This window comes from Engystomops pustulosus, chromosome 7, assembly GCF_040894005.1.
Source record: "Engystomops pustulosus chromosome 7, aEngPut4.maternal, whole genome shotgun sequence".
In the NCBI taxonomy this organism is placed as follows: domain Eukaryota; kingdom Metazoa; phylum Chordata; class Amphibia; order Anura; family Leptodactylidae; genus Engystomops; species Engystomops pustulosus.
In genome coordinates this window covers 3,147,668-3,171,287 of record NC_092417.1, presented here as the reverse complement: position 1 = coordinate 3,171,287, position 23,620 = coordinate 3,147,668, and the positions used below count along the sequence as shown (strand labels likewise).

At 47.4% G+C, this 23,620-nt stretch overlaps 1 protein-coding gene across 1 annotated transcript in view; it reads right to left on the bottom strand.

Moving 5' to 3' along the window:
• The window catches only part of LOC140069131 (protein S100-A1-like), a 35,366-nt gene that overhangs the window by 10,189 nt on the left and 1,557 nt on the right, over window positions 1-23,620 (bottom strand). The window contains exon 2 of the mRNA XM_072114494.1: window positions 1,899-2,052. Coding sequence (XP_071970595.1) covers window positions 1,899-2,036 — 138 coding nt within the window. The 5' untranslated portion in view covers window positions 2,037-2,052. The remainder of the gene's footprint in view (window positions 1-1,898; window positions 2,053-23,620) is intronic.

Here is a 23,620-nt window from a genome sequence, read left to right as displayed (position 1 = left end):
CCCCCCCCCCTGGTCAGGTGGTGGCTCCTCTCCAATCACCTTCCAGCTAACAATACAGCTGCAACACCCTCGCCGATGCAAGGCGAGGGAGTGTTTGCGAATACGCCCCACAAGATGTCACAACATTACACTACATGGTCCTTATAGGACATAGGGGATATTGCAGTGGTGAATCCTGCCTGGCAAGGCAGAAGTTAACTTTTGTGTGATGTAAGTTCTATCATCCAATGATCTGTATTACATCCGGTCCTATGTAAGCTGAGATGTGATTGGAGGAGCAGCCACCACCTGACCAAGGGGAAGTTACAAAACCCCCTGGCCAGGAATGTTCCAGAGCTTTTAGTCTGGGCTCAGTTCCAGAGAACAGCTTAGTCTGAGCTCAGCTCAGATCAGAACTTCTAGAGCTCAGTTCCAGAGGACCAGCTCAGTGAGTTATAGAGAAGAGACCAGCTCAGTTAGTGCGTAATCTCAGTCTAGCCCATACCAGAGCAGGAAGAGCCTAGCCCCTGCCTCTGAAGAGTGGAGTAATAGATTAGAGTTAGTGTAGTGAGGAAAAGGGGTATCATCTTACCTCTAAAGGTGATACCTGAAGCCCCACAGGACAAGCTGAAGCTTCCTATTAGGACACAGCTGCCTCCTGGCCTACCCTCTATATCCAGGCTGGCGATCTATCTCCTGTGGCTCCCTCCAAATGCATCTCAGCACTCCACCACTCTGTTAAAGGCACGTTGCTGCAGTTCCTGACGGTTCCAATAAAGAACTGTAAGTTGTTTTCGTTCAACCTCTGTCTCCGTCTGGTCCCTGCTAATACGGCTGCCTTCATCACCGGCACCCTGTCCACTACACAGAGACTCACACTCTGGACACTAAAGGGTTGCCCCAGGGAGATCCGCTATAGCAGCCTCTCCCTCATCATTTCTTGCCAACACCACCCTGCTGGAGACCTGCCAGGCTGTAGGACAGCCCTCCGGTTCCCCCGTACCAAGCACCGTGACAACAGCGTGCTTAGGCCGCCACCGCCAGCCACTCAGGTACTGCGGGCCCCGGCTGCCTCCAGGCCCGAGAAAAGGCTAGGCCCCGGTGGGGGATGTTGCACAGCCACATCATTGTATTTAACTGTTGCCTTGCCAGGCAGAATCTACAGCTGCAATTACATAAGATTCAGATTCCAGAACCTTTCTAGAGAGGTGATCAACAGCTCCTGACCTGAGGAGGGCGCTATTATCAACTACCAGCCTGGAAATGCATTGGCAGGGGTGTTTCCCCCTCCCTGCCATTATACTTTATGGAAGCTGTGGACCACCCTTTCCTGTACAGAGAGGGGTCGCTGTCTATACAATGCGTTGTGTGTGCAGGATCTAGAACTGATGTGGGGCCTGAGCTCAGTCACATGCGCGTGACATCATTTTTTCATGTTGCCAGTAATTATCAGGACTGATATTCTCCTGCACCCAGCAGCTACAGTTTGGGAGCCGCACCTCTGCTAGGGCCCCTCCCAACAAGATCCCACCCACCCTCCGCTCCAGCTACAGATATGGATTCCCATGGCGACCACGATAACAAAGGCAGGGAGAGCAGCCAGGGGGACAAGGTAAAAGCCCTGCTAGCAGGCAAGTGGCTGCAGGTGGTTCATGAGTGTAAATTAGAGAATTGCTTATTTTAGCTTAATGCAGAGCCAGGCAAAAGTTTTTATACTTTACAGTTGTTCTTTAATCATTCCCTGAGGGGCAGAAGGCAGTAAACACAGGATCTAAGAAGTAGAGCGGACCTGTCTAGTAATAGCCACTCCCTCCCGGGTCTATCCTTCATTGTAATTCATGGAAATCCAAAAAAGACGCCTCTGCTTCACGAGCAGCTCCGAAGCACAAAGTGCTGGGAACCTCCATGTAGGATCTTACCTCAATCACTTCTGCAAACTCCGTCTGGATGAGGCTCTTGAATTGCGCCTTGTCCAGTTTATCGCAAGGGCCGCTGCGGCAGCTGTAGCGGTGGAAGGTGTCGATGATCCTGCGGATGGCGCTCAGGAGATAGGCCATGGCTGCTGGATGGGAACTGGAAGAGGAAAGGAAGAAGCCAGTCAGGACCATGGAAGGTCACAACCCATAGATGACCTCTTCTATAGGGTGCACCATGTCCTGTGTATGGCACCCCCAATGTCATAGTATAGGTATTACAATGGAACAAGTAAAAATTGTGAGCTCCTCAGAACAGAATCTGATCACATGTTACCTGCCGGGGTGTAACGCACCATATACCTGTACATAAAGGGTGTAACAGCCCTCGCCAGCCCCTTCAGAGCAGCCCCACAGATGTAATAATAGAGATTATGCAACTATTCTAATCCTGGAGGTCGTCAGATCCTTCTACTCGCACCTCTTGGGCAGGAAGGATCTAGATCGGGATGTGATGTCGGCTTTCCTGGCTGAAACTGTCTCTGAGCCAGGAGTAGACTCATCACTAAAGGATTAGGGAGGAGGAAGTCAGCCGGGAGATTGAAGGGCTCACCCTCAAGAAATCGCCGGCTCCGGATGGCTTAACATCTGAGTTCTATAAGACATTTAAGGACGCCTTGGTTCCTCTCTTGACTGAGGTATTCAATGAGTGTCTTTCCTCGGGCGCTCTGCCGAAGTCAATGAGGAGGTCAGCCCTGATCATCCTGTCAAAGGGTAAGGACCGATCTCGTATTGAGAACTGGCGGCCCATAGCGCTTCTAAATACGGACAGAAAGGTTTTGGCAAAGGTGCTGTTTAATTGGCTGGTGCAGTTTGTGCCCCGGCTCCTTTCGGGGACCCAGCACTGCTCTGTTCCAGGCCGCAGTACATTTAGTGCTATGCTTTGTGTCCGGGAGGCAGTGGAGCAGGGCAGGGCTGGTAACTGGAAGGGGTACTTGCTGTCCTTGGATCAGGTTCCAGAACCCCTCTGGCTAATTATTATATTTTAAAAGTTGATTTTATCAGGAACGAGGCCATGGATAACAAATGTAAGAAGATTCCCACAGTCACGGTGCCTGGATCTATGAGTAAGTGTCCATGGTTTATCAAGATGAAATTTTTGATGGTAGATTTCCTTTAAGATCAATGTTTCTAACCTCTGGAAAGAGAGGGCTCCTCCGTGGGTATACTCCTGCAGGGGATGGGCTCCTCCGTGGGTATACTCCTGCAGGGGATGGGCTCCTCCGTGGGTATACTCCTGCAGGGGATGGGCTCCTCCGTGGGTATACTCCTGCAGGGGATGGGCTCCTCCGTGGGTATACTCCTGTAGGGGATGGTTTTGGCCTTTCTTCCAGGAATGGGAGACAAGAGGATTCAGAGGCCTGGGTGGCCGGGACCGGTGGTTGCTCGGTTGGCCGACTTGTCAGCTGGGAGTCCATCTGGGCATACAGCTTTCAGGGCTCAAAAATGTGACTCTATCCCAAGTTAGTGTTGTGGTGTAGGTGTTAGGTTGGTGGGGGGAAGGGAATGGAGGGGACTTGGACATGATGCATTGAACTGATCCCAGACTCTGGTGTCGTCTGGTCTGGACATATATACACTAGCTGTAGCTCCCTGCATTGCCAGTGATAATAAATAACTGCTTTTAGCTATAACAAAATAGAACGGGTTAACAAATAATATTTTATATGTATCTGTAGTCTCATCTCTGTCACTAACCGTCCCTTTTTTTATAAACAATTTTATCAGTGACTGTCTGTCTCTGACACTCTCATTACGGTGACTGCCTCTGACACTCTCATTCCAGGGACTGTCTCTGACATTCTCGTTCAGGTGAATGTCTCTGACGCTCTTGTTCAGGTGACTATGTGTGATAGAAGATACAGGATACGGCAGATAGAGATGATACAGGGGGGGGGATAGAAGATACAGGATACGGCAGATAGAGATGATACAGGGGGGGATAGAAGATACAGGATACGGCAGATAGAGATGATACAGGGGGGGGGATAGAAGATACAGGATACGGCAGATTGAGATGATACAGGGGGGGGTAGAAGATACAGGATACGGCAGATAGAGATGATACAGGAGGGGGGATAGAAGATACAGGATACGGCAGATAGAGATGATACAGGGGGGGATAGAAGATGCAGGATACAGCAGATAGAGATGATACAGGGGGGATAGAAGATACAGGATACGGCAGATAGAGATGATACAGGGGGGGATAGAAGATACAGGATACGGCAGATAGAGATGATACGGGGGGGATAGAAGATACAGGATACGGCAGATAGAGATGATACAGGGGGGGGATAGAAGATACAGGATACGGCAGATAGAGATGATACAGGGGAGGATAGAAGATACAGGATACGGCAGATAGAGATGATACAGGGGAGGATAGAAGATACAGGATACAGCAGATAGAGATGATACAGGGGAGGATAGAAGATACAGGATACGGCAGATAGAGATGATACAGGGGGGGGGTAGAAGATACAGGACACGGCAGATAGAGATGATACAGGAGGGGATAGAAGATACAGGATACAGCAGATAGAGATGATACAGGGGGGGGGGATAGAAGATACAGGATACGGCAGATAGAGATGATACTGGGGGGGATAGAAGATACAGGATACGGCAGATAGAGATTATACGGGGGGGATAGAAGATACAGGATACGGCAGATAGAGATGATACAGGGGGGATAGAAGATCCAGGATACGGCAGATAGAGATGATACAGGGGGGGATAGAAGATACAGGATACAGCAGATAGAGATGATACAGGGGGGATAGAAGATACAGGATACAGCAGATAGAGATGATACAGGGGGGGATAGAAGATACAGGATACGGCAGATAGAGATGATACAGGGGGGGGGTAGAAAATACAGGATACGGCAGATATAGATGATACAGGGGGGGGGATAGAAGATACAGGATACAGCAGATAGAGATGATACGGGGGAGGATAGAAGATACAGGATACGGCAGATAGAGATGATACAGGGGGGGGATAGAAGATACAGGATACAGCAGATAGAGATGATACAGGGGGGATAGAAGATACAAGATACGGCAGATAGAGATGATACGGGGGAGGATATAAGATACAGGATACGGCAGATAGAGATGATACAGGGGGGATAGAAGATACAGGATACGGCAGATAGAGATGATACAGGGGGGGGGATAGAAGATACAGGATACGGCAGATAGAGATGATACAGGGGGGGATAGAAGATACAGGATACGGCAGATAGAGATGATACAGGGGGGAGGATAGAAGATACAGGATACGGCAGATAGAGATGATACAGGGGGGGATAGAAGATACAGGATACGGCAGATAGAGATGATACAGGGGGGGATAGAAGATACAGGATACGGCAGATAGAGATGATACAGGGGGGAGGATAGAAGATACAGGATACGGCAGATAGAGATGATACAGGGGGGGATAGAAGATACAGGATACGGCAGATAGAGATTATACAAGGGGGATAAAAGATACAGGATACGGCAGATAGAGATGATACAGGGGGGGATAGAAGATACAGGATACGGCAGATAGAGATGATACGGGGGGGATAGAAGATACAGGATACGGCAGATAGAGATGATACAGTGGGGGATAGAAGATACAGGATACAGCAGATAGAGATGATACGGGGGGGTAGAAGATACAGGATACGGCAGATAGAGATTATACAGGGGGGATAGAAGATACAGGATACGGCAGATAGAGATGATACAGGGGGGGATAGAAGATACAGGATACGGCAGATAGAGATGATACGGGGGGGATAGAAGATACAGGATACGGCAGATAGAGATTATACAGGGGGGGATAGAAGATACAGGATACAGCAGATAGAGATGATACAGGGGGGGGGGTAGAAGATACAGGATACGGCAGATAGAGATGATACAGGGGGGGATAGAAGATACAGGATACGGCAGATAGAGATGATACAGGGGGGATAGAAGATACAGGATACAGCAGATAGAGATGATACAGGGGGGGATAGAAGATACAGGATACGGCAGATAGAGATGATACAGGGGGGGATAGAAGATACAGGATACGGCAGATAGAGATTATACAGGGGGGATAGAAGATACAGGATACGGCAGATAGAGATTATACAGGGGGGATAGAAGATACAGGATACAGCAGATAGAGATGATACAGGGGGGGATAGAAGATACAGGATACGGCAGATAGAGATGATACAGGGGGGATAGAAGATACAGGATACGGCAGATAGAGATGATACAGGGGGGATAGAAGATACAGGATACAGCAGATAGAGATGATACAGGGGGTGGATAGAAGATACAGGATACGGCAGATAGAGATGATACAGGGGGCATAGAAGATACAGGATACAGCAGATAGAGATGATACAGGGGGGATAGAAGATACAGGATACAGCAGATAGAGATGATACAGGGGGGGATAGAAGATACAGGATACAGCAGATAGAGATGATACAGGGGGGATAGAAGATACAGGATACGGCAGATAGAGATGATACAGGGGGGGGATAGAAGATACAGGATACGGCAGATAGAGATGATACAGGGGGGGATAGAAGATACAGGATATGGCAGATAGAGATGATACAGGGGGGGGATAGAAGATACAGGATACGGCAGATAGAGATGATACAGGGGGGGGATAGAAGATACAGGATACGGCAGATAGAGATGATACAGGGGGGGGGTAGAAGATACAGGATAAGGCAGATAGAGATAATACAGGGGGGGGATAGAAGATACAGGATACAGCAGATAGAGATGATACAGGGGGGGATAGAAGATACAGGACACGGCAGATAGAGATGATACAGGGGGGGGGATAGAAGATACAGGATACGGCAGATAGAGATGATACAGGGGGGGGATAGAAGATACAGGATACGGCAGATAGAGATGATACAGGGGGGGGATAGAAGATACAGGATACAGCAGATAGAGATGATACAGGGGGGGATAGAAGATACAGGATACGGCAGATAGAGATGATACAGGGGGGGGATAGAAGATACAGGATACAGCAGATAGAGATGATACAGGGGGGGATAGAAGATACAGGATACAGCAGATAGAGATGATACAGGGGGGGATAGAAGATACAGGACACGGCAGATAGAGATGATACAGGGGGGGATAGAAGATACAGGATACAGCAGATAGAGATGATACAGGGGGGGTAGAAGATACAGGATACAGCAGATAGAGATGATACAGGGGGGGGATAGAAGATACAGGATACAGCAGATAGAGATGATACAGGGGGGGATAGAAGATACAGGGTACAGCAGATAGAGATGATACAGGGGGGGATAGAAGATACAGGATACGGCAGATAGAGATGATACAGGGGGGGGGCATAGAAGATACAGGATACAGCAGATAGAGATGATACAGGGGGGGGGGATAGAAGATACAGGATACGGCAGATAGAGATGATACAGGGGGGGATAGAGGATACAGGATACGGCAGATAGAGATGATACAGGGGGGGAAAGAAGATACAGGATACAGCAGATAGAGATGATACAGGGGGGGGGATAGAAGATACAGGATACGGCAGATAGAGATGATACAGGGGGGGAAAGAAGATACAGGATACAGCAGATAGAGATGATACAGGGGGGGGGATAGAAGATACAGGATACGGCAGATAGAGATGATACAGGGGGGGAGAGAGGATACAGGATACGGCAGATAGAGATGATACAGGGGGGGATAGAAGATACAGGATACCGCAGATAGAGATTATACAGTGGGGATAGAAGATACAGGATACGGCAGATAGAGATGATACAGGGGGAGAAAGAAGATACAGGATACAGCAGATAGAGATGATACAGGGGGGGGATAGAAGATACAGGATACGGCAGATAGAGATGATACAGGGGGAGGATAGAAGATACAGGATACGGCAGATAGAGTTGATACAGGGGGGGATAGAAGATACAGGATACAGCAGATAGAGATGATACAGGGGGGGATAGAAGATACAGGATACGGCAGATAGAGATGATACAGGGGGAGGATAGAAGATACAGGATACGGCAGATAGAGATGATACAGGGGGGGATAGAAGATACAGGATACGGCAGATAGAGATGATACAGGGGGAGGATAGAAGATACAGGATACGGCAGATAGAGATGATACAGGGGGGGATAGAAGATACAGGATACGGCAGATAGAGATGATACAGGGGGGGATAGAAGATACAGGATACGGCAGATAGAGATGATACAGGGGGGGATAGAAGATACAGGATACAGCAGATAGAGATGATACAGGGGGGGATAGAAGATACAGGATACGGCAGATAGAGATGATACAGGGGGAGGATAGAAGATACAGGATACAGCAGATAGAGATGATACAGGGGGGGATAGAAGATACAGGATACGGCAGATAGAGATAATACAGGGGGGGATAGAAGATACAGGATACGGCAGATAGAGATGATACAGGGGGGGAAAGAAGATACAGGATACAGCAGATAGAGATGATACAGGGGGGGGGATAGAAGATACAGGATACGGCAGATAGAGATGATACAGGGGGGGATAGAGGATACAGGATACAGCAGATAGAGATGATACAGGGGGGGAAAGAAGATACAGGATACAGGAGATAGAGATGATACAGGGGGGATAGAAGATACAGGATACAGCAGATAGAGATGATACAGGGGGGGATAGAAGATACAGGATACGGCAGATAGAGATGATACAGGGGGGGATAGAAGATACAGGATACAGCAGATAGAGATGATACAGGGGGGGATAGAAGATACAGGATACGGCAGATAGAGATGATACAGGGGGGGATAGAAGATACAGGATACGGCAGATAGAGATGATACAGGGGGGGGTAGAAGATACAGGATACAGCAGATAGAGATGATACTGGGGGGGATAGAAGATACAGGATACGGCAGATAGAGATGATACAGGGGGGGATAGAAGATACAGGATACGGCAGATAGAGATGATACAGGGGGGATAAAAGATACAGGATACGGCAGATAGAGATGATACAGGGGGGGATAGAAGATACAGCAGATAGAGATGATACAGGGGGAGGATGGAAGATACAGGATACGGCAGATAGAGATGATACAGGGGGGGATAAAAGATACAGGATACGGCAGATAGAGATGATACAGGGGGGGATAGAAGATACAGCAGATAGAGATGATACAGGGGGAGGATGGAAGATACAGGATACGGCAGATAGAGATGATACAGGAGGGGGGGATAGAAGATACAGGATACAGCAGATAGAGATGATACAGGGGGGATAGAAGATACAGGATACAGCAGATAGAGATGATACAGGGGGGGATAGAAGATACAGGATACGGCAGATAGAGATGATACAGGGGGGGGATAGAAGATACAGGATACAGCAGATAGAGATGATACAGGGGGGGATAGAAGATACAGGATACGGCAGATAGAGATGATACAGGGGGGGATAGAAGATACAGGATACGGCAGATAGAGATGATACAGGGGGGGATAGAAGATACAGGATACGGCAGATAGAGATGATACAGGGGGGGATAGAGGATACAGGATACAGCAGATAGAGATGATACAGGGGGGATAGAAGATACAGGATACGGCAGATAGAGATGATACTGGGGGGGATAGAAGATACAGGATACGGCAGATAGAGATGATTCAGGGGGGATAGAAGATACAGGATACAGCAGATAGAGATGATACAGGGGGGGATAGAAGATACAGGATACAGCAGATAGAGATGATACAGGGGGGGTAGAAGATACAGGATACAGCAGATAGAGATGATACAGGGGGGGATAGAAGATACAGGATACAGCAGATAGAGATGCTACAGGGGGGATAGTAGATACAGGATACAGCAGATAGAGATGCTACAGGGGGGATAGAAGATACAGGATACAGCAGATAGAGATGATACAGGGGGGGATAGAAGATACAGGATATGGCAGAAAAAGATGATACAGGGCGGGATAGAAGATACAGGATACGGCAGATAGAGATGATACGAGGGGGATAGAAGATACAGGATACAGCAGATAGAGATGATACAGGGGGGATAGAAGATACAGGATACAGCAGATAGAGATGATACAGGGTGGGATAGAAGATACAGGATACAGCAGATAGAGATGATACAGGGGGGATAGAAGATACAGGATACGGCAGAAAAAGATGATACAGGGGGGGATAGAAGATACAGGATACGGCAGATAGAGATGATACGAGGGGGATAGAAGATACAGGATACAGCAGATAGAGATGATACAGGGGGGATAGAAGATACAGGATACAGCAGATAGAGATGATACAGGGGGGGATAGAAGATACAGGATACGGCAGAAAAAGATGATACAGGGGGGGATAGAAGATACAGGATACGGCAGATAGAGATGATACAGGGGGGGATAGAAGATACAGGATACGGCAGATAGAGATGATACAGGAGGGGATAGAAGATACAGGATACAGCAGATAGAGATGATACAGGGGGGTAGAAGATACAGGATACGGCAGATAGAGATGATACAGGGGGGGATAGAAGATACAGGATACGGCAGATAGAGATGATACAGGGGGGATAGAAGATACAGGATACGGCAGATAGAGATGATACTGGGGGGGATAGAAGATACAGGATACGGCAGATAGAGATGATACAGGGGGGGGATAGAAGATACAGGATACGGCAGATAGAGATGATACAGTGGGGGATAGAAGATACAGGATACGGCAGATAGAGATGATACTGGGGGGGATAGAAGATACAGGATACAGCAGATAGAGATGATACAGGGGGGGATAGAAGATACAGGATACGGCAGATAGAGATTATACAGGGGGGGATAGAAGATACAGGATACGGCAGATAGAGATGATACAGGGGGGGGGTAGAAGATACAGGATACGGCAGATAGAGATGATACAGGTGAGGGATAGAAGATACAGGATACGGCAGATAGAGATGATACAGGGGGGGATAGAAGATACAGGATACAGCAGATAGAGATGCTACAGGGGGAATAGTAGATACAGGATACAGCAGATAGAGATGATACAGGGGGGGATAGAAGATACAGGATACAGCAGATAGAGATGATACAGGGGGGGATAGAAGATACAGGATACAGCAGAAAAAGATGATACAGGGGGGGGGATAGAAGATACAGGATACGGCAGATAGAGAAGATACAGGGGGGGATAGAAGATACAGGATACGGCAGATAGAGATGATACGAGGGGGATAGAAGATACAGGATACGGCAGATGGAGATGATACAGGGGGGGATAGAAGATACAGGATACAGCAGATAGAGATGATACAGGGGGGGATAGTAGATACATGATACGGCAGATAGAGATGATACAGGGGGGGATAGAAGATACAGGATACGGCAGATAGAGATGATACAGGGGGGGATAGAAGATACAGGATACGGCAGAAAGAGATGATACAGGGGGGGATAGAAGATACAGGATACGGCAGATAGAGATGATACAGGGGGGGGATAGAAGATACAGGATACGGCAGATAGAGATGATACCGGGGGGGGGGGGATAGAAGATACAGGATACGGCAGATAGAGATGATACAGGTGGGGATAGAAGATACAGGATACGGCAGATAGAGATGATACAGGGGGGATAGAAGATACAGGATACGGCAGATAGAGATGATACCGGGGGGGGATAGAAGATACAGGATACGGCAGATAGAGATGATACAGGTGGGGATAGAAGATACAGGATACGGCAGATAGAGATGATACAGGGGGGATAGAAGATACAGGATACGGCAGATAGAGATGATACAGGGGGGATAGAAGATACAGGATACGGCAGATAGAGATGATACAGGGGGGATAGAAGATACAGGATACGGCAGATAGAGATGATACAGGGGGGGATAGAAGATACAGGATACGGCAGATAGAGATGATACAGGGGGGGATAGAAGATACAGGATACGGCAGATAGAGATGATACGAGGGGGATAGAAGATACAGGATACGGCAGATAGAGATGATACAGGGGGGATAGAAGATACAGGATACAGCAGATAGAGATGATACAGGGGGGGGATAGAAGATACAGGATACAGCAGATAGAGATGATACAGGGGGGGATAGAAGATACAGGATACAGCAGATAGAGATGATACAGGGGGGGATAGAAGATACAGGATACGGCAGATAGAGATGATACAGGGGGGGATAGAAGATACAGGATACAGCAGATAGAGATGATACGGGGGGGATAGAAGATACAGGATACGGCAGATAGAGATGATAGAGGGGGGATAGAAGATACAGGATACGGCAGATAGAGATGATACAGGGGGGGATAGAAGATACAGGATACAGGAGATAGAGATGATACAGGGGGGATAGAAGATACAGGATACAGGAGATAGAGATGATACAGGGGGGATAGAAGATACAGGATACAGCAGATAGAGATGATACAGGGGGGGATAGAAGATACAGGATACGGCAGATAGAGATGATACAGGGGGGGGTAGAAGATACAGGATACGGCAGATAGAGATGATACAGGAGGGGATAGAAGATACAGGATACGGCAGATAGAGATGATACAGGGGGGGATAGAAGATACAGGATACGGCAGATAGAGATGTTACAGGAGGGGATAGAAGATACAGGATACGGCAGATAGAGATGATACAGGGGGGGGATAGAAGATACAGGATACGGCAGATAGAGATGATACAGGGGGGGATAGAAGATACAGGATACGGAAGATAGAGATGTTACAGGGGGGGATAGAAGATACAGGATACGGCAGATAGAGATGATACTGGGGGGATAGAAGATACAGGATACAGCAGATAGAGATGATACAGGGGGGGATAGAAGATACAGGATACGGCAGATAGAGGTGATACAGGGGGGGATAGAAGATACAGGATACGGCAGATAGAGATGATACAGGGGGGGATAGAAGATACAGGATACGGCACATAGAGATAATACTGGGGGGGATAGAAGATACAGGATACAGCAGATAGAGATGATACAGGGGGGGGGTAGAAGATACCAGATACGGCAGATAGAGATGATACAGGGGGGGATAGAAGATACAGGATACGGCACATAGAGATAATACTGGGGGGGATAGAAGATACAGGATACAGCAGATAGAGATGATACAGGGGGGGGGGTAGAAGATACAGGATACGGCAGATAGAGATGATACAGGGGGGGGGATAGAAGATACAGGATACGTCACATAGAGATAATACTGGGGGGGATAGAAGATACAGGATACAGCAGATAGAGATGATACAGGGGGGGGGGGTAGAAGATACAGGATACGGCAGATAGAGATGATACAGGGGGGGATAGAAGATACAGGATACGGCAGATAGAGATGATACAGGGGGGATAGAAGATACAGGATACAGCAGATAGAGATGATACAGGGGGGGATAGAAGATACAGGATACGGCAGATAGAGATGATACTGGGGGGGATAGAAGATACAGAATACGGCAGATAGAGATGATACAGGGGGGGGATAGAAGATACAGGATACGGCAGATAGAGATGATACAGGGGGGGGATAGAAGATACAGGATACGGCAGATAGAGATGATACAGGGGGGGATAGAAGATACAGGATACGGCAGATAGAGATGATACAGGGGGGATAAAAGATACAGGATACGGCAGATAGAGATGATACAGGGGGGGATAGAAGATACAGGATACGGCACATAGAGATGATACAGGGGGGGGATAGAAGATACAGGATACGGCAGATAGAGATGATACAGGGGGAATAGAAGATACCGGATACGGCAGATAGAGATGATACTGGGGGGGATAGAAGATACAGGATACGGCAGATAGACATGATACAGGGGGGGATGGAAGATACAGGATACGGCAGATAGAGATGATACAGGGGGGATAGAAGATACAGGATACGGCAGATAGAGATGATACAGGGGGGGGATAGAAGATACAGGATACGGCAGAAAGAGAGGAGACAGGGGGGATAGGAGATACAGGATACAGCAGATAGAGATGATACTGGGGGGGATAGAAGATACAGGATACAGCAGATAGAGATGATACAGGAGGGGATAGAAGATACAGGATACAGCAGATAGAGATGATACTGGGGGGGATAGAAGATACAGCATACGGCAGATAGAGATGATACTGGGGGGGATAGAAGATACAGGATACGGCAGATAGAGATGATACAGGGGGGATAGAAGATACAGGATACAGCAGATAGAGATGATACAGGGGGGTATAGAAGATACAGGATACAGCAGATAGAGATGATACAGGGGGGGGATAGAAGATACAGGATACGGCAGATAGAGATGATACTGGGGGGGATAGAAGATACAGGATACGGCAGATAGAGATGATACAGGGGGGGGATAGAAGATACAGGATACGGCACATAGAGATAATACTGGGGGGGATAGAAGATACAGGATACGGCACATAGAGATAATACTGGGGGGGATAGAAGATACAGGATACAGCAGATAGAGATGATACAGGGGGGGATAGAAGATACAGGATACAGCAGATAGAGATGATACAGGGGGGGATAGAAGATACAGGATACGGCAGATAGAGATGATACAGGGGGGGGATAGAAGATACAGGATACGGCAGATAGAGATGATACAGGGGGGGATAGAAGATACAGGATACAGCAGATAGAGATGATACAGGGGGGGATAGAAGATACAGGATACAGCAGATAGAGATTATACAGGGGGGGATAGAAGATACAGGATACGGCAGATAGAGATGATACAGGAGGGGATAGAAGATACAGGATACGGCAAATAGAGATGATACAGGAGGGGATAGAAGATACAGGATATGGCAGATAGAGATGATACTGGGGGGGATAGAAGATACAGGATACAGCAGATAGAGATGATACAGGGGGGGATAGAAGATACAGGATACGGCAGATAGAGATGATACAGGGGGGGATAGAAGATACAGGATACAGCAGATAGAGATGATACAGGGGGGGGATAGAAGATACAGGATACGGCAGATAGAGATGATACAGGGGGGGATGGAAGATATAGGATACAGCAGATAGAGATGATACAGGGGGGATGGAAGATACAGGATACAGCAGATAGAGATAATACAGGGGGGGGGGATAGAAGATACAGGATACGGCAGATAGAGATGATACAGGGGGGGGATAGAAGATACAGGATACGGCAGATAGAGATGATACAGGGGGGGGATAGAAGATACAGGATACGGCAGATAGAGATTATACAGGGGGGGATAGAAGATACAGGATACAGCAGATAGAGATGATACAGGGGGGGATAGAAGATACAGGATACGGCAGATAGAGATGATACAGGGGGGGGATAGAAGATACAGGATACGGCACATAGAGATAATACTGGGGGGGATAGAAGATACAGGATACGGCAGATAGAGATGATACAGGGGGGGATAGAAGATACAGGATACAGCAGATAGAGATGATACAGGGGGGGATAGAAGATACAGGATACAGCAGATAGAGATGATACAGGGGGGGATAGAAGATACAGGATACGGCAGATAGAGATGATACAGGGGGGGATAGAAGATACAGGATACGGCAGATAGAGATGATACAGGGGGGGATAGAAGATACAGGATACAGCATATAGAGATGATACAGGGGGGGATAGAAGATACAGGATACAGCAGATAGAGATTATACAGGGGGGGATAGAAGATACAGGATACGGCAGATAGAGATGATACAGGAGGGGATAGAAGATACAGGATACGGCAGATAGAGATGATACAGGAGGGGATAGAAGATACAGGATATGGCAGATAGAGATAATACTAGGGGCGATAGAAGATACAGGATACAGCAGATAGAGATGATACAGGGGGGGATAGAAGATACAGGATACGGCAGATAGAGATGATACAGGGGGGGATAGAAGATACAGGATACAGCAGATAGAGATGATACAGGGGGGGGATAGAAGATACAGGATACGGCAGATAGAGATGATACAAGGGGGGGATGGAAGATACAGGATACAGCAGATAGAGATGATACAGGGGGGATGGAAGATACAGGATACAGCAGATAGAGATGATACAGGGGGGATGGAAGATACAGGATACAGCAGATAGAGATGATACAGGGGGGGGGATAGAAGATACAGGATACGGCAGATAGAGATGATACAGGGGGGGGATAGAAGATACAGGACACGGCAGATAGAGATGATACAGGGGGGGGGATAGAAGATACAGGATACGGCAGATAGAGATGATACGGGGGGGGATAGAAGATACAGGATACGGCAGATAGAGGTGATACAGGGGGGGATGGAAGATACAGGATACAGCAGATAGAGATGATACAGGGGGGGGATAGAAGATACAGGATACGGCAGATAGAGATGATACAGGGGGGGATAGAAGATACAGGATACGGCAGATAGAGATGATACAGGGGGGGGATAGAAGATACTGGATACGGCAGATAGAGATGATACAGGGGGGGATAGAAGATACAGGATACGGCAGATAGAGATGATACAGGGGGGGATAGAAGATACAGGATACGGCAGATAGAGATGATACAGGGGGGGATAGAAGATACAGGATACAGCAGATAGAGATGATACAGGGGGGGATAGAAGATACAGGATAGGGCAGATAGAGATGATACAGGGGGGGGGATAGAAGATACAGGATACTGCAGATAGAGATGATACTGGGGGGGGGATAGAAGATACAGGATACAGCAGATAGAGATGATACAGGGGGGATAGAAGATACAGGAGACGGCAGATAGAGATGATACTGGGGGGGATAGAAGATACAGGATACAGCAGATAGAGATGATACAGGGGGGATAGAAGATACAGGATACGGCAGATAGAGATGATACAGGGGGGATAGAAGATACAGGATACGGCAGATAGAGATGATACAGTGGGGGATAGAAAATACAGGATACGGCAGATAGAGATGATACAGGGGGGGGTAGAAGATACAGGATACGGCAGATAGAGATGATACAGGGGGGGATAGAAGATACAGGATACGGCAGATAGAGATGATACAGGGGGGGATAGAAGATACAGGATACAGCAGATAGAGATGATACAGGGGGGGATAGAAGATACAGGATACGGCAGATAGAGATGATATAGGGGGGGATAGAAGATACAGGATACGGCAGATAGAGATAAAACAGGGGGGGATGGAAGATACAGGATACAGCAGATAGAGATGATACAGGGGGGGGATAGAAGATACAGGATACGGCAGATAGAGATGATACAGGGGGGGGATAGAAGATACAGGATACGGCAGATAGAGATGATACAGGGGGGGATAGAAGATACAGGATACAGCAGATAGAGATGATACAGGGGGGGGATAGAAGATACAGGATACGGCAGATAGAGATGATACAGGGGGGGATAGAAGATACAGGATACGGCAGATAGAGATGATACAGGGGGGGATAGAAGATACAGGATACGGCAGATAGAGATGATACAGGGGGGGATAGAAGATACAGGATACAGCAGATAGAGATGATACAGGGGGGATAGAAGATACAGGATACGGCAGATAGAGATGATACAGGGGGGGGGATAGAAGATACAGGATACTGCAGATAGAGATGATACTGGGGGGGGATAGAAGATACAGGATACAGCAGATAGAGATGATACAGGGGGGATAGAAGATACAGGATACGGCAGATAGAGATGATACTGGGGGGGATAGAAGATACAGGATACGGCAGATAGAGATGATACAGTGGGGGATAGAAGATACAGGATACGGCAGATAGAGATGATACAGGGGGGGATAGAAGATACAGGATACGGCAGATAGAGATGAGAGATGATACAGGGGGGGATAGAAGATACAGCAGATAGAGATGATACAGGGGGAGGATGGAAGATACAGGATACGGCAGATAGAGATGATACAGGGGGGGATAGAAGATACAGGATACGGCAGATAGAGATGATACAGGGGGGGATAGAAGATACAGGATACGGCAGATAGAGATGAGAGATGATACAGGGGGGGATAGAAGATACAGGATACGGCAGATAGAGATGATACAGGGGGAGGATGGAAGATACAGGATACGGCAGATAGAGATGATACAGGGGGGGATAGAAGATATAGGAAACGGCAGATAGAGATGATACAGGGGGGATAGAAGATACAGGATACGGCAGATAGAGATGATACAGGGGGGGGTAGAAGATACAGGATACGGCAGATAGAGATGATACAGGGGGGGATAGAAGATACAGGATACGGCAGATAGAGATGATACAGGGGGGGATAGAAGATACAGGATACAGCAGATAGAGATGATACAGGGGGGGATAGAAGATACAGGATACGGCAGATAGAGATGATACAGGGGGGGATAGAAGATACAGGATACGGCAGTTAGAGATGATACAGGGGGGGATAGAAGATACAGGATACGGCAGATAGAGATGATACAGGGGGGGATAGAAGATACAGGATACAGCAGATAGACATGATACAGGGGGTGGATAGAAGATACAGGATACGGCAGATAGAGATGATACAGGGGGGGATAGAAGATACAGGATACGGCAGATAGAGATGATACAGGGGGGGATAGAAGATACAGGATAGAGCAGATAGAGATGATACAGGGGGGGGATAGAAGATACAGGATACGGCAGATAGAGATGATACAGGGGGGATAGAAGATACAGGATACAGCAGATAGAGATGATACAGGGGGGGATCGAAGATACAGGATACGGCAGATAGAGATGATACAGGGAGGGGTAGACAATACAGGATACGGCAGATAGAGATGATACAGGGGGGATAGAAGATACAGGATACGGCAGATAGAGATGATACAGGAGGGGATAGAAGATACAGGATACAGCAGATAGAGATGATACTGGGGGGATAGAAGATACAGGATAAAGCAGATAGAGATGATACAGGAGGGGATAGAAGATACAGGATACAGCAGATAGAGATGATACAGGGGGGGATGGAAGATACAGGATACGGCAGATAGAGATGATACAGGGGGGATAGAAGATACAGGATACGGCAGATAGAGATGATACAGGGGGGATAGAAGATACAGGATACGGCAGATAGAGATGATACAGGGGGGGGTAGACAATACAGGATACGGCAGATAGAGATGATACAGGGGGGGATAGAAGATACAGCATACGGCAGATAGAGATGATACAGGAGGGGATAGAAGATACAGGATACAGCAGATAGAGATGATACAGGGGGGGATGGAAGATACAGGATACGGCAGATAGAGATGATACAGGGGGGATAGAAGATACAGGATACGGCAGATAGAGATGATACAGGGGGGATAGAAGATACAGGATACGGCAGATAGAGATGATACAGGGGGGGGTAGACAATACAGGATACGGCAGATAGAGATGATACAGGGGGGGATAGAAGATACAGCATACGGCAGATAGAGATGATACTGGGGGGGATAGAAGATACAGCATACGGCAGATAGAGATGATACAGGGGGGGGATAGAAGATACAGGATACAGGAGATAGAGATGATACTGGGGGGGATAGAAGATACAGGATACAGCAGATAGAGATGATACAGGAGGGGATAGAAGATACAGGATACAGCAGATAGAGATGATACTGGGGGGGATAGAAGATACAGCATACGGCAGATAGAGATGATACTGGGGGGGATAGAAGATACAGGATACGGCAGATAGAGATGATACAGGGGGGATAGAAGATACAGGATACAGCAGATAGAGATGATACAGGGGGGGATAGAAGATACAGGATACAGCAGATAGAGATGATACAGGGGGGGGATAGAAGATACAGGATACGGCAGATAGAGATGATACTGGGGGGGATAGAAGATACAGGATACGGCAGATAGAGATGATACAGGGGGGGGATAGAAGATATAGGATACGGCACATAGAGATAATACTGGGGGGGATAGAAGATACAGGATACGGCAGATAGAGATGATACAGGGGGGGGGATAGAAGATACAGGATACAGCAGATAGAGATGATACAGGGGGGGATAGAAGATACAGGATACAGCAGATAGAGATGATACAGGGGGGGATAGAAGATACAGGATACGGCAGATAGAGATGATACAGGGGGGGGATAGAAGATACAGGATACGGCAGATAGAGATGATACAGGGGGGGATAGAAGATACAGGATACAGCAGATAGAGATGATACAGGGGGGGATAGAAGATACAGGATACAGCAGATAGAGATTATACAGGGGGGGATAGAAGATACAGGATACGGCAGATAGAGATGATACAGGAGGGGATAGAAGATACAGGATACGGCAGATAGAGATGATACAGGAGGGGATAGAAGATACAGGATATGGCAGATAGAGATGATACTGGGGGGGATAGAAGATACAGGATACAGCAGATAGAGATGATACAGGGGGGGATAGAAGATACAGGATACGGCAGATAGAGATGATACAGGGGGGGATAGAAGATACAGGATACAGCAGATAGAGATGATACAGGGGGGGGATAGAAGATACAGGATACGGCAGATAGAGATGATACAGGGGGGGATGGAAGATACAGGATACAGCAGATAGAGATGATACAGGGGGGGGATAGAAGATACAGGATACGGCAGATAGAGATGATACAGGGGGGGGATAGAAGATACAGGATACGGCAGATAGAGATGATACAGGGGGGGATAGAAGATACAGCATACGGCAGATAGAGATGATACTGGGGGGGATAGAAGATACAGGATACAGCAGATAGAGATGATACTGGGGGGGATAGAAGATACAGGATACAGCAGATAGAGATGATACAGGAGGGGATAGAAGATACAGGATACAGCAGATAGAGATGATACTGGGGGGGATAGAAGATACAGCATACGGCAGATAGAGATGATACTGGGGGGGATAGAAGATACAGGATACGGCAGATAGAGATGATACAGGGGGGATAGAAGATACAGGATACAGCAGATAGAGATGATACAGGGGGGGATAGAAGATACAGGATACAGCAGATAGAGATGATACAGGGGGGGGATAGAAGATACAGGATACGGCAGATAGAGATGATACTGGGGGGGATAGAAGATACAGGATACGGCAGATAGAGATGATACAGGGGGGGGATAGAAGATACAGGATACGGCACATAGAGATAATACTGGGGGGATAGAAGATACAGGATACGGCAGATAGAGATGATACAGGGGGGGATAGAAGATACAGGATACAGCAGATAGAGATGATACAGGGGGGGATAGAAGATACAGGATACAGCAGATAGAGATGATACAGGGGGGGATAGAAGATACAGGATACGGCAGATAGAGATGATACAGGGGGGGGATAGAAGATACAGGATACGGCAGATAGAGATGATACAGGGGGGGATAGAAGATACAGGATACAGCAGATAGAGATGATACAGGGGGGGATAGAAGATACAGGATACAGCAGATAGAGATTATACAGGGGGGGATAGAAGATACAGGATACGGCAGATAGAGATGATACAGGGGGGGATAGAAGATACAGGATACAGCAGATAGAGATGATACAGGGGGGGATAGAAGATACAGGATACAGCAGATAGAGATTATACAGGGGGGGATAGAAGATACAGGATACGGCAGATAGAGATGATACAGGAGGGGATAGAAGATACAGGATACGGCAGATAGAGATGATACAGGAGGGGATAGAAGATACAGGATATGGCAGATAGAGATGATACTGGGGGGGATAGAAGATACAGGATACAGCAGATAGAGATGATACAGGGGGGGATAGAAGATACAGGATACGGCAGATAGAGATGATACAGGGGGGGATAGAAGATACAGGATACAGCAGATAGAGATGATACAGGGGGGGGATAGAAGATACAGGATACGGCAGATAGAGATGATACAGGGGGGGATGGATGATACAGGATACAGCAGATAGAGATGATACAGGGGGGGGGATAGAAGATACAGGATACGGCAGATAGAGATGATACAGGGGGGGGATAGAAGATACAGGATACGGCAGATAGAGATGATACAGGGGGGGATAGAAGATACAGGATACAGCAGATAGAGATGATACAGGGGGGATAGAAGATACAGGATACAGCAGATAGAGATTATACAGGGGGGGATAGAAGATACAGGATACGGCAGATAGAGATGATACGGGGGGGGATAGAAGATACAGGATACAGCAGATAGAGATTATACAGGGGGGGATAGAAGATACAGGATACGGCAGATAGAGATGATATGGGGGGGATAGAAGATACAGGATACGGCAGATAGAGATGTTACAGGGGGGGATAGAAGATACAGGATACGGCAGATAGAGATGATACAGGGGGGGGGATAGAAGATACAGGATACGGCAGATAAAGATGTTACAGGGGGGGATAGAAGATACAGGATACGGCAGATAGAGATGATACAGGGGGGGATAGAAGATACAGGATACGGCAGATAGAGATGATACTGGGGGGGATAGAAGATACAGGATACGGCAGATAGAGATGATACAGGGGGGGATAGAAGATACAGGATACAGCAGATAGAGATGATACAGGAGGGGATAGAAGATACAGGATACGGCAGATAGAGATGATACAGGAGGGGATAGAAGATACAGGATATGGCAGATAGAGATGATACTGGGGGGGATAGAAGATACAGGATACAGCAGATAGAGATGATACAGGGGGGGATAGAAGATACAGGATACGGCAGATAGAGATGATACAGGGGGGTATAGAAGATACAGGATACAGCAGATAGAGATGATACAGGGGGGGGGATAGAAGATACAGGATACGGCAGATAGAGATGATACAGGGGGGGATAGAAGATACAGGATACAGCAGATAGAGATGATACAGGGGGGGGATAGAAGATACAGGATACAGCAGATAGAGATGATACTGGGGGGGATAGAAGATACAGGATACAGCAGATAGAGATGATACTGGGGGGGATAGAAGATACAGGATACAGCAGATAGAGATGATACAGGAGGGGATAGAAGATACAGGATACAGCAGATAGAGATGATACTGGGGGGGATAGAAGATACAGCATACGGCAGATAGAGATGATACTGGGGGGGATAGAAGATACAGGATACGGCAGATAGAGATGATACAGGGGGGATAGAAGATACAGGATACAGCAGATAGAGATGATACAGGGGGGGATAGAAGATACAGGATACAGCAGATAGAGATGATACAGGGGGGGATAGAATATACAGGATACGGCAGATAGAGATGATACAGGAGGGGATAGAAGATACAGGATACGGCAGATAGAGATGATACAGGGGGGATAGAAGATACAGGATACGGCAGATAGAGATGATACAGGGGGGGATAGAAGATACAGGATACGGCAGATAGAGATGATACAGGGGGGATAGAAGATACAGGATACGGCAGATAGAGATGATACAGGGGGGATAGTAGATACAGGATACGGCAGATAGAGATGATACAGGGGGGATAGTAGATACAG